We start from the raw sequence: 12,013 nt of genomic DNA, 5'->3' as shown, positions 1-12,013 counted from the left end.
GAGTCCATCTCTGAGTAATCTGAGATATTCTTGCAAAATCAAGGTCTTATGACTGAGTGGGAGGGAAACTACTGCTCTAAATAGAGAGTTGCGGGCATGAAGCCGAACAAACGTCTGTATGTCTGGGTTGTGAGCAATCCTGAGGATGGAGTACACGATGTGGTACCTGAGTGGAGCATCGCTGACGTGATCAGCTGCATTTGGGGTTTTATTCCACTGTTCTCTGCAGGAATCAGATGAAGAGGTTAATATTAAAGGCACCTCACGCCAAAAAGGGGGTCTGAAAAATAGCTGTACTGGGGGGTTCTGCTAATTTCCAGAGAGCTTTTATTTCTCCTCCTTTGTTTGCCCATTCTTTTTGAACACCAGGAGCAGAATTGGCCAATTACCATAATTGGGTCACCCCTAAAGACTGTGATAGACACCCAGGGCAACCTACCAGAGAGAATCTGACTTATGGCTCATTATTAGCAGGAGCTTGACAGGTTATTTCAGTAACAGGCAGCAAAGCCATCAGAGAAAAGGCACTGGGGAGAAGCTGGGGCCGTGCAACCGGTGGGGTTGGAGAATCAGCTCAGCCACCAAATATCCCACAATGTCACCTACAGGCACCTCCTCTGTTCCCTGGGATGGGGGGGTACAGGGTGGTCCATGCAGGGATGCAGCAGAGCTGCAAATACAGGCACAACCCTTCTGTGCACAGAACCAGTGCATCCCTTCAGCTTGGAAAAGGGGCAACCCACAGATGGCACCAAGATCCCAAACGTGGTGGCCCTCAGCTGCACCCAGATCTGGGCTTGGTCTCAGTTTTTGGAGCTTTTTCCATATTCCAAGGTGTGCTGCTGGGTCTTGTGATGAGGAGACTGATCACCAGATCCTGGTCCTTGCCTGTCTCTGTCCTTGGTATTCTTGAGTTGAGAAGGTCATAAAAACATGGAATATCCTGAGTTGGAAGGGACCTACAGGGATCACTAAGTCCAGCTCCTGGATGAGTTCCCTTCACCCCATCCTTTCCAAGCAGGGATCCTGCTCCTGTTTTCCTCCATCAGCCCTATCCACATATCTCCACCCAAACCAGGCACAGCCAGACAGCTCCACTGAGGAACATCTCTGTCTCTCCCCAGGGCTGCTAAAGGATGTGGAATCAGGACAGAACAGATGTTTTAAGGACTTCATAAATCCACAGAGATAGAAGAAAACCCACCCACCCAGCACACTTTCTAACAAGCCCCCATGCTGATGGACTGGCACATCAGAAATAAATACAACCACCCACAGAAACCCACTGATAAATCTCCTCTGCATTGCATTCTATATTTATTTTATATATATATATGTGTGTGTATATATATATATGTATATATATGAGTTTGTACATATATATATATATTTTACTCGTATGAGTATGGATATATAGGAATACTCATGTTTTTTCCGGACTAAAATCGCTAAATTTAGACCATTATGACTAAAAAAAAAATCTCCCTTCCTCTCTCCTATCCCTTCCTTCGCTCCCATTAATCTGAGCAGCTCCCCCATCGCTCGTGTTTCCTCCTGCCCCCTCCCTCCCATGGCTGTTGTGACTCCCTCACTCCCCCCACCACTGTCATCTCCCCCACTAACTCCTCACCAAACTCCAATGAGTTTTTCTAATTAGAGTAATTAATTTTCTGCCCAAGTTAATAAGACTGTCTGCAGTTGAGAAATAATTGGACTTCCCAAACACCAATATCCCCTCCCTTTCCCCCTCTCTCTCCACAGTGAGTGGCTCCTTAATAACTCAAAACCTCTGTTTTCTCACCCGATGGTTTTTTGTTTTCAGCGTTATTTAGTTTTTTCATTAACACTCCAACACCGACCTTCCCCTGCCTGGGGGACAGCAGAGAGGAGTATGAGCTGAGGGATACTCTGGAATATGGGAGATCCCTTCCAAGAGGTAATAAATCCCTCTGGGAATCAACAAACACATGGTACCAACCACTGGATTGATTTTCCCCACATCAGGCTTTGCATTTTCCCCTGCAGATTATTCTGGAGTTGGGACTGATTTTGGTGGTTGGTGCATTAAAAAGGACTTCTTGCCATCAGGAAACTCTCCATTATATCCCCCAGGCAAGATTTTCCTAGAGATAAGGCCTTACAACACATTCCATGACTGCCTGAGGAGCCTTTCAGCACTCTGAGATAGATTTGCAGGTGTCCCTTCTGCCGCCCTTGGGGACAACGTGGTGATGCCCCAATGCACAAACCCTGCAGCCTTTAGTTGGTCTGAATTTCCATCCAAGCTCCACATATGTTTTCCTGGTGGGAAAGGGTTCAAGAGCGTCACAGGGGCTGGAGCTCCAAGGTGGGTCGAGCCTGAGCACCACACAGGCTGAAGCTGGGAGGTGTCAGACAGGGCAACCCTTCAGATTTAGCAGCCAAAATTAAATCCTAAAGCCAGTTCACAGGGGAAGGAAAAAAAAAAAAAAAAAGGAAAAAAAAAAAGCAGAATTGTGACAGCACAGGAAAAAATATCTCCGTTTTAAAAGCATTAATGGAGCAGGCAATTCAACAACCTTCACCCGAGAGCACCCAAACACTTCGACTTTATCAAAGAAAATGGTTCCGTGACAATGAAGTTCAGCGTTTCAATGAAAAGGGCCTGTCAGGTTTGGAGCAGAGTGAATCAGGCCATCAGCAGAGGCAAATCCACATCAACTCTGACTCACTGCCGAGGCAGAGAAGAGAAGAGAAGAGAAGCTTTGCGTGCTTTTTATCAATACAATACAACCCCAGGCTCCAGATCCCGGCTCCCCAGGATGGAAGGATTTCATGTCCTGACATCCTCAGAGCATCTCCTCCAGGTGAAATTTTGGCTGGGGCCGCCCAGAAGGTCAGAGTAGATTAAAATCAATGAGCTGTCCTGGCCTTAATACCCTAAAACAGGCGTCCTGCCTCTCTCTCCATCCCCCCCCTTGCTAATCAAATAAAAGAAAGAAGATAAAATGCCAACTGCAGACAAGAGATTTGCAGCTGGGGGGGATCTAATTCCAGGAGGCTGCAGGCCATAAAAAGAAGGGATCCATTAGCATCCACTTACCTGCCATGATGAAGTGACCGCGATAAAGTGCACAGGATTAAATAAATTTAAGTGAATCCCCTGACGGCATTTTTATGGGATTGAAAGAGGTTTTATCCACTCGCAACCTCTATCCTCGGAGGGAACTGATTCAATAAAAACCAAACCCACTTCATCTGGCAGGAAGGGGGGAAAAAAAAATGCACAGAAACTCTGCAACGTTTACAGAGTCACTAAAGCAGTCAGGGAAAAAAATTAAATATAGGGCAAATCCCTGAGTGGGAGAAATGCACAGAATTCTGCTGCTGTAGCTCAGCTCCATCATTTTAACTTCCAACTTTTAATGCTCCTTCACTCCCTGGGGCAGGAGCAGTCAGTCCCTGCTGCCAGGCACCTCACAGCTCCTACAGCATTTGGAGGGAGGAAAAAAAAAAGATTTCCCACCTTTTGCTCCATATCCTGAGACTCCCTCCTCCATCCCTCCAGCTCAGCACCTAAATAGCCCCTACCACCCAGCTCCAAAGCAGCCTGGATATCCAAAACTCCCTGCAACCTCCTCTCCCACCAGCCAGGCCAGAAATAGGTCTCACTCCCATCTGCTGATGAGGATGGGAATTAGTTCCTTGCCTGCTCCACTGTTTTGTGCTGAGCTCTGCAAAGGGACACGCCGAGGCTGCTGCTGCCTGCAGATAACATCCCTCTGCTCCCGGAGGACACAGATGCCATTTGCCATCCAGCACACTCCATCTGCTGCCACAGCCAGTGTGCATCCCAAACCCTGAGCTTCCCAAGCACTGAGCATCCCAAAAACTGAGCATTCCAAACACTGAGCATCCCAAACTCTGAGCATCCCAAACACTAACTGCTCTGTCTCCTCCACCTCGGCTCTGAAAGGGAATTTGCTCCCAGCAGCGTGCCTTGGGATTCAACGTGGGGCTGTCAGCCCTTGGAAAACCTCAAGGACTTCATCCAGACCAATCCTTTCCTGAGCCATCAGCAAAGAAAGATGGCACCATCAAACTGGGGTATCTCGCTGTGAGATGCAGGTGAGAAGAGGGAGCAAAACCCAGGACAGGTGTCAGACACCTTCACTGTTCAAAACAGGGACATCTGTGGGCCTTTCCACCCCACAGATACAGCTGAGGGTCAGCAGAGCAGTCCAATAACACGTTTCTTAGAGCAACCCTGCATCCCTCTGCATCCTGCACCCCCAATCCTGCTGTGGAGCGTTTGGGATTGCAATAAACCCCACTGCACCCCACTGATCTGCCTCTGGACCTACCTCTAGATGGATCTCCCTGCAGGAAGGGCTTCCAGAGGGGTTCAGTTCCTCCCAAGCACAGCCATCACCCTTTTGCCCAGCACCCCAAATTTCTCTGCCCCAAATGCATCATTAGCTCTGTCCTTTAGAGCCTTGTCCAGTCTCTCCTGAGTTATCCAAGGGGTTCAGAGCGATGGGGTTGGGGGTAGGAAAACCTCTTGTCTTCAGGAGACCCAGCAACAAACTCCAAAAGCTCACAGTGAAAAATAATCCATAAATCTGGCCCCAAACAGCAAATACTATTGATTCCTATCAGAGGAAGAAGAATAGGAATTAGAAGCTCCTCGGAACAAAGCCATTTTCCTCTGATGTACATGGATGAGGGGAGGGAAAGCCATTTTAATTACTGATCAAAAATAAATGACTTGCATTTGCCAGGACTTTTTTTTTCTTTTATTATTATTATTGTTTTCGAAATTACTTTTGTAAGAATGACTTAAAACTTATTAATATATTTATAAGGAAAGAAAACACCCATAAATGCTTGGAATGCAGAGCCAACGAATTAATTAACATCAAATTACTAGTGGTTACTCCAGCTTGATACTAAACATTGCTCCTCTATTATGTGGAGGATGGACAAAAAAAAAAATCTCTTGCAGCTGTTAATTATTTCAATTATTAATTTTACTTAATAATTCATATCCCTTTCCTGACCCCCTGGAGTATGTTACAGTATCTACATTTCTTCCTCTCTGTCTCCATTTCTCCCTCACTCCACTTTCAGCACGACAATCCATCACTCCACAAGGTTACTGGCTTCAGGAGAGAGGTTTTTTTTCTTTATTATTATTATTATTATTTTATTTTATTCTTTATAATCGACAGTCATTTCCTCAGAGAAATACCCCCAGTAAATACCTGCTCTAGAGAAACGACAATAAATCCTTAAAGGTGAACTTTGCTGCTTTTTCCCCCCTCATGTGCTGCCTTTAAAGAATAAAAAAATAATATGTCTTAAAAAAAAATAAAAAATAATATAAAACCACCCTCTGAGAGCCCAAATCCTTAATAGTACATACATGGAGAGTGAATTACGAATAAATCCACTTTAAAGGCAAGCAGGGAGGATTTTTTTAAGCACCTTTTAGGTCTGGATTAAGGTTCTCAGCATCGCCCAAGGCTGCTCTTGGTGCAGGGACCCTTCCCAGGGATGGTGAGAGCAGAGAAAGGGAAACAGAGGCACGAGGGCTCATTAAGGAAATTAATTGATTTATAAATTTATTAAATGTCCAGAGAAACTGTGGCTGCCCCATCCGTGGAAATGTCCAAGGCCAGGTTGGACGGGGCTTGGAGTGACCTGGGCTGGTGGAAGGTGTCCCTGCCCACGGCAGGGGGTGGAATGGGATGAGCTTTAAGGTCCCTTCCAACCCAACCCATTCTGGCATTCCCACATCTTCCCAACACATCGCTGGTCTGAAGGGATCCCCTTCCCCCAGGAATTCCTCATTAGGCGAACTCAGCCCTTAAAATACAAAAGGATTACCAAAAAAAAAAAAAAGAAAAAAAGATACACTCACAGCCTTTTCCTATTTTATTATTTTATCCCTCTTTTTCTCCTGGTTTTTAAGCACTCAGCATCTGCCTTCTGGAGCTTTTGTGCTTTAACCACCTTGAATAGAGGCTTACTTCAAAGGGAAAAGGAAAGTCGGGATTACAGCAGGACTCTCTATCAGTCAGAACATCAGGAAAACTGGCTTGGTGATGGGAGATGGGAAAATATTTTATGGATAAGGGTGTGCAGCTCCTGAGGAAAAGCCCTGCCACCCCTAAAGGGAAAGGCTTGGAAAACTGGGGGGGGGGGATTAAAACTTAAATATATATATATAGATTCACATTCCTACATATATTTTTTTCCTCATAAACCAGTTTAATCCTACACTTTTTGCACTTGGCACTGGGGGGTTCAGGGATGTCCCAGAATTTGGGATTGATCCTGCAGCATCACTTTAGCTGGTGTCACCAAACCACCTGCTGCTGAGTTGATCTGGAAATTACTTTCCAGATCAAAAGGAGCCTCTTTATTGACAGAATACAAATAGGGGTTGGTAGAGGATGGAGAAGAGAATGAAAAACCCCGTGACCCTGAGTTATTTTTTGCTGTAGAGGGGCTCCATAATTCTGATGTGGGTTTTGGGGAGGAGAAAGGAGGAATTTGGTGTTAACTCTGGGCAGAGAGTCCCAAATTTGATTCCAGGCAGGACACGTTTAAGGAGAAGCGAGAGCTCCACACCCCAAAACACAATAAAAGCCCTCATCTATTAATCTTCTCCCTTGATCTAAAGGGGGAGAGATAAAATGCTGTTTGATGCTCTTTGCTGATCTCTGGAGGGCAAATCAAATCCCAAAGGAGGGGAGGAGCAGGCACAGAGACACAGCTCCAAAAGAGACACTCTGGCAAATAAACAGGACTGTTGGTTTAGGGTTGTTCCTAGGGGGGGGAAGAGTGGGAGGGGAGAGGCTGCTTCCAAAAAATGTGTTTTGGTTTTTTTTTATTAATTCATCTATTAAATGTGCATAACAAATCCTGATTATTTGCTGGCTGACCTGACTGTTGTTTGCATATTTTCCAGTGGGATAACAACAGTTTAGAGCCTAAATATGACAGTTGGGTGGCTGATACTCTGCTGTCGAGCCCCAAAAGGGCCCTGCCTTCCCACAGCATCCCTTTTCCAGGGATGCCCAAGCGCATGGCAAGAACAACCCAAGCTTCTCTCACACCCCTGGAAGGCTGCAGGTAAAAATCAGCCCCATTTTGAACAGCTGGGGAAACTGGGGCACCAAAAATGGGCAACAATTTGCCCGTGCTGGCTCAATAAAGTGGATATAAAAGGAATCCGAGACCACTTTTCCCGTGTAAGCACTAAAGCTCCCTCCCTCCCCAAGAGGCTCTGAATAAGTGTGTCACTTTTCCTGCAATTTGCAGAGGCCACACGCTGTTCCTCTCTTCCCCTCGCTCCCGCTGATTGGCATTTCCATCTCGGCAATGTGGTGTTTTTCCCTTCTCCCAGGGAAACGTGGCTCTTTAGGGGTTCCCAGCTTGTTCTTCAACAGAGAGGGGGTTGGAAAGCAGAGGGCAAAGCCCAGCAGCCCCTGCTTGGACCCAAACCTACAGGAAAGCTGCATTTTCATCCTGTTTCCCCCCATTTTTTCCTTTTTTCCAAGCGCAGAGCCACACACACCTTGTAGCATGACGGTGGGTGATCCCATCCCTGCAATTCTTCTCCCACCATCAGCTCATCCCTGACTTCCCACGGCCTTGTTGATGCAGGGAGCCAAATCCTGATGTCTTCTCCCTGGGTTAAATGCTGTGGCTTTGCCTTTTCCTGCCTGGCACAACCCTGGATCCCAAGCCAACTCACTGGATACAACCCTAAAATAAGAGTTACCCCAGGATTTTCTGCCCCTCTGGCAGCCCAGCCCCAAAGCCTCTCCCTAACAGGGGACAACCTGCACAGCACCAGGATCATCATCCAAAATGAGCTCTTCCAGCATAGGCAAACAACAAACTGGTCCCACATGGCTCTTCCAGAGCCACTTTCCTTAAAGGAAAGGGCTGGGGTTTGCAGCTGGGTCTTTTTTTTTATTCCCCCTCTTTTTCCTCTTAGGCCTGGATGGTTTAATGAGCGTCCTTTTGACCTAGGAAACTTAGTTTTAATTTTCATCCCTTTATCCAGAGAACAATGTGTCCTGGGGGCATCTTTGAGCACAATGTACACTTTCATCATCAAAACAAATGCTAGAAATACCCATCTGCCATGTTATCAGAGCGTGTTGGCTCAGTGAGCCGGACACCGCTTAGGGGACAAGGGAGGCTTTTACTCTTCTCAAAGTCATGAGCGCTCCCTCTAAGCTCTTTAGCATTAGAGATTCCTGTGGAGACGGGTATTAGAAGCTCCATTTCTTTTTTTCCCTAGTCAGGAATGATGGGAGATGGAGAGTTCTTTGGAGATTTCTGTCCTGCGGGGGAGAAAATAAGAGCGGATCCTCCGTCAGTCATCCCGGCGGGCGCCTTGTAGGGTCTCTGGGAGCGTGTTGATCCCTGGGTGATGCTGCTCAGAGGGAGGGATGGAGCAGAAAGCTGGATCCAAAGTCAAGGACTCAGCTCCCAGCTGAAGGTTACCCAGAGTGGGCAAGTATCCAACAAGGATACTCAGTTTTCTGTCCCAAAAAGGGGAGTGATGACTGTCGCTGATTTGTTTTATTGTGGAACCACAGACTGGATTGGCTTGGGAGGGAGCTTAAAGATGACCCCATTCCACCCCTTGGTGTGGGCAGGGACACCTTCCACCAGCCCAGGTTACTCCAAGCCCTGTCCAACTTTGCCTTGGACATTTCCAGGGCTGGGGCAGCCACAGCTTCTCTGGGCAAACCTGTGCCAGGGCCTGCCCACCCTCCGAGCCACTGCACTCCTGGGTTTGGATCTTCAGCTGATTTGCACCAGCTCCTTTTAACACCCTCCCTTATCCAGACCTTATCCAGACCTTCCCATTTGCCCCACCAGCATCCAGATAACCAAGCCCATTCCATGCCACGACACTCAGCTTTCTAGGATTTGCCTCTTTCCCCAAACCCACCCTCTCCAAGGAGGTTTGCCAGCCACAGTCTCCTCTCTGTCTCAGGCTGGAATAATTTGGAATAAGTTATAATAATAGTAAACATAGTAAAAACAACAACAAATCAAACCTGCTTTGTTACTCCCCAGGCACACGCATTTGTCTTCCAAGCGACAAAGTAATCACATTTTTGGGTCTAATTTATGACGTGCATTTCAGTCGGTGCCTTGGGGCGTTATCACAAGTCACAGCCCCAGTACGCCACGGGAGGAATCCAGGCTCTTAAATCCTCACCTCCTTTAGCTCCTCCACCTGCCAGCAACTCCAAAGAAAGACATCTTTCCCCCTGGTTTGAGCTGATTGCAGCAGAGCTCAGGGATGGTATCCCACCTCCATGGGGGAGAGCTGAGCCCCTGGGAGCAACAGCCCCATGGAAAGGGGGCTCACAAAACCTGCTGACAGCTGGGCTGTGGTTAATTTCCTAAGGAATTTGCATGGGAATGTGTATTTTTACCTATTAGATTCCATGTTGTCCCTTCAAAAGCTTCAAAACATAATGCCCTTTGTTACTGTTTATGGGACACTGACACACACACAGAGAAAACCTTAAAAATGTGGAAAAATGCAGTGGTTCTTCCCTCTGCCATGGGTTCTTCCCACCAGCCATGTCACCCAGACAGCAGCTGGAACACAAGGTGAGAACCAGATGCTGAGAGGGATGAGCAGCTGGGTTTTGGGTGAATTTGGGGCATGGCTCAGCATCTTCCTGGCTGAATCTGGAAGGATGGAATGGGAAGGTACGAGGCTCCTGGAGCAGTAAAGCTGTACCTGCTGGCAGCTGGCCACTGCCCAGCCTCTCCCTCCACACCAAGCAGGCATCAGACCTTCCAGGAGAGATCTCCATGCTCAGGGCACTTCCATAAAGGAAGAAAAGGACTTTTCCCCTATTTTGACCAGGAGTTCACCTGTGCTGCTGGGATTTCCACACTGCAAGTGTCAGGTAGTGCTTAACTCAGTGAAGAAGGAGCACAGTCACCCCTACACAGAATAAGAACCAAGCATCTGCCAGGCTGGGATAGGGGAAGGAAATGGGATGAAGGGGCTGCTATTTCCTCCCCAGAGATAAGGCTGAAGAAATCTCCACCTCAAACCCAGAATAATCACATTTCCTGCCAAGGAGCACAAGCCTTTTGGCAGGTCGGGGATGGATCTCAGGAGCTGACATGACTCTCTGCCGTCTTCAGCTGATGAAGTGTCAAATGAGATGGAACAGAAAGTGAGACCCATCTGGGGAAGCTCCAACAGGCTGATTGATACCAGGAGGAGGAGGAGGACGAGGAGGAGGAGGAGGAGGAGCAGGGTGAGGTGGCTGGAGCACCGCAGGGACCTGCTGCCACTCGCTCCCGTGCTCAGCAAGGTGATGCCAAGGGGCAGTTTTGGGCTGGCCAGCCCTGAGCTTCATGGTCACCTCTCCTCTTATTCCTCCTCCTCTTCTTTTTCCTCCTCCTCTTCCTCCTCCTCTCCCACTGGCCAGAGCGATGAGGGAGCAGCCCTGTAATTGTCAGTGCAGTCAGCAGTGACAGCACTCACAGTCCTCAACACAAACAGCAATGATCATTAATTACTGTCCTTATTCATTAGCACAGGGGGGCCCTGGGTAGGCTCCTCTGGAGCTGCCAGGTGGCTCAGAGGGGGGGTGTGGGTGCAGGGCTTTGCAGGGTGGCTGGTTTTAAGTATTCAGATCAGTGTTGGGATTTTGAGCACTGCAAGAAGAGGGGGAGGAGGGAAATCCATGGCTCTCACCTCTGGGTCATGCTGACTCCCAAAAATCACCACACAGTCCCTGGGCCAAGGGCTGCAATGGAAACAGGGAGGGGATGGATGTGCTGGGAAGAGCAGTAATGCACTTGGAGATCACTGGTGGGGTTTAATGAAGCTACACCCCCAAAAAAGGGGGGAGTTGGCAAAGGGGAGAGGACACATCCCCTAATCTTGCCCACAGGATCTGCATCCCAGACAGGGATTAAGGAATTTCCAGCCTGACCCCTGAACTATCACAGCTCCCTCCACCCCAAAAGGCCACCAGCTGCTCCAGAAAAGCAGAGGGTGACCTTGCAGATGTGGGTAGATGAGTTTTCATAAAAGACCTTATGGAATTTGGTCCCAACTTAATCAAAATCCCCTTCCAGCTCAAGGAGAGACCTTATGTCTGGGGGTCTGGAGAGTCAGGGACTGAGGCAAGGCACAAGACCCACCACACAACCACAAACCCCCCTGCTCACATATATAGCCATGAGGTGCTGTGTTTCATGATACCCTTTAATAGGATCAGCAAAACAGGGCCAGCATATAAAATACAGCTGCTTAGGAGATCACAAAAAATACTTTAATCTGCAGTGGCTCCTCACCTCCAGGGGCCTGTGAACTGGTACACTCTATGTGCTTATTTAGCTGATCCTGTTAAAAAGGTATCAGAATAAAGCAGAGGGGGGGAAAAAAAAAAGAGAACCCTTCGTTGTGTGAACTGAGCCAGGAAAAACTTTCCCTCTAGCAAGACTCTGGCAAAAATCCCAGTCCCACTCCACTGGTGCTTTGAAATACAAACAGGAGGATCTGCTGGTCCTAAAGAGCATTTCCCACTGCCCCGGGGCTCGCTGCCCATGGAGAGGTCCTGGAGATGCTCCTTGGAGCATCCTTGGAATATTCATCACAGCCTGGGCAAGGAAAAGCTGGGAGAGAAGGCAAGAGGGAGATGTGAGAAAGCAGGAGCATCCTGACCACAGGGAAACCTCGAAGGGCGAGCGCCTTGGAAGGAATAAAGCACCGTGGATTTTGTATCCAGCCTGGAAACGAAGCCCCCCTGTCCCCATCCCTGTGTCAGAGATGCAAGCACAGAGCCCCAGGGCAGTGGCAGGAGGACTCTGTCACTTAGGAACAGTGGGAGGTGGCTGGGAGAGCTGGGAAGGAGGGAGCAGTGCCAGGCAAGGGAAGGATGCTCAGCAAAGCCACTGCCTGATAGAGACATCACCAAGCTCTGATCATGAGGGAGAGAGGCAAGAACTGCCTCACAGGGCT

At 48.1% G+C, this 12,013-nt stretch overlaps 1 protein-coding gene across 3 annotated transcripts in view; it reads right to left on the bottom strand.

Annotated features, from left to right (window-relative positions):
• LOC114061891 (protein CEPU-1) overlaps positions 1 to 12,013 on the bottom strand; it is a 339,159-nt gene that overhangs the window by 192,546 nt on the left and 134,600 nt on the right. Inside the window, exon 1 of one of the 3 annotated variants that reach the window (XM_027892804.1) lies at positions 3,083 to 3,106. The exons of the other annotated variants lie outside the window; for them this stretch is intronic. Coding sequence (XP_027748605.1) covers positions 3,083 to 3,089 — 7 coding nt within the window. The 5' untranslated portion in view covers positions 3,090 to 3,106. Of the gene's footprint in view, positions 1 to 3,082; positions 3,107 to 12,013 lie in introns of those variants that run through there. 3 annotated transcript variants of the gene reach the window in all.

This window comes from Empidonax traillii, unplaced genomic scaffold, assembly GCF_003031625.1.
Source record: "Empidonax traillii isolate 1590-97213 ecotype Southwest subspecies unplaced genomic scaffold, ASM303162v1 scaffold369:size587591, whole genome shotgun sequence".
In the NCBI taxonomy this organism is placed as follows: Eukaryota; Metazoa; Chordata; class Aves; order Passeriformes; family Tyrannidae; genus Empidonax; species Empidonax traillii.
Note: the sequence above shows the minus strand (reverse complement) of the source record. Positions and strands in the feature narration are given on the sequence as shown.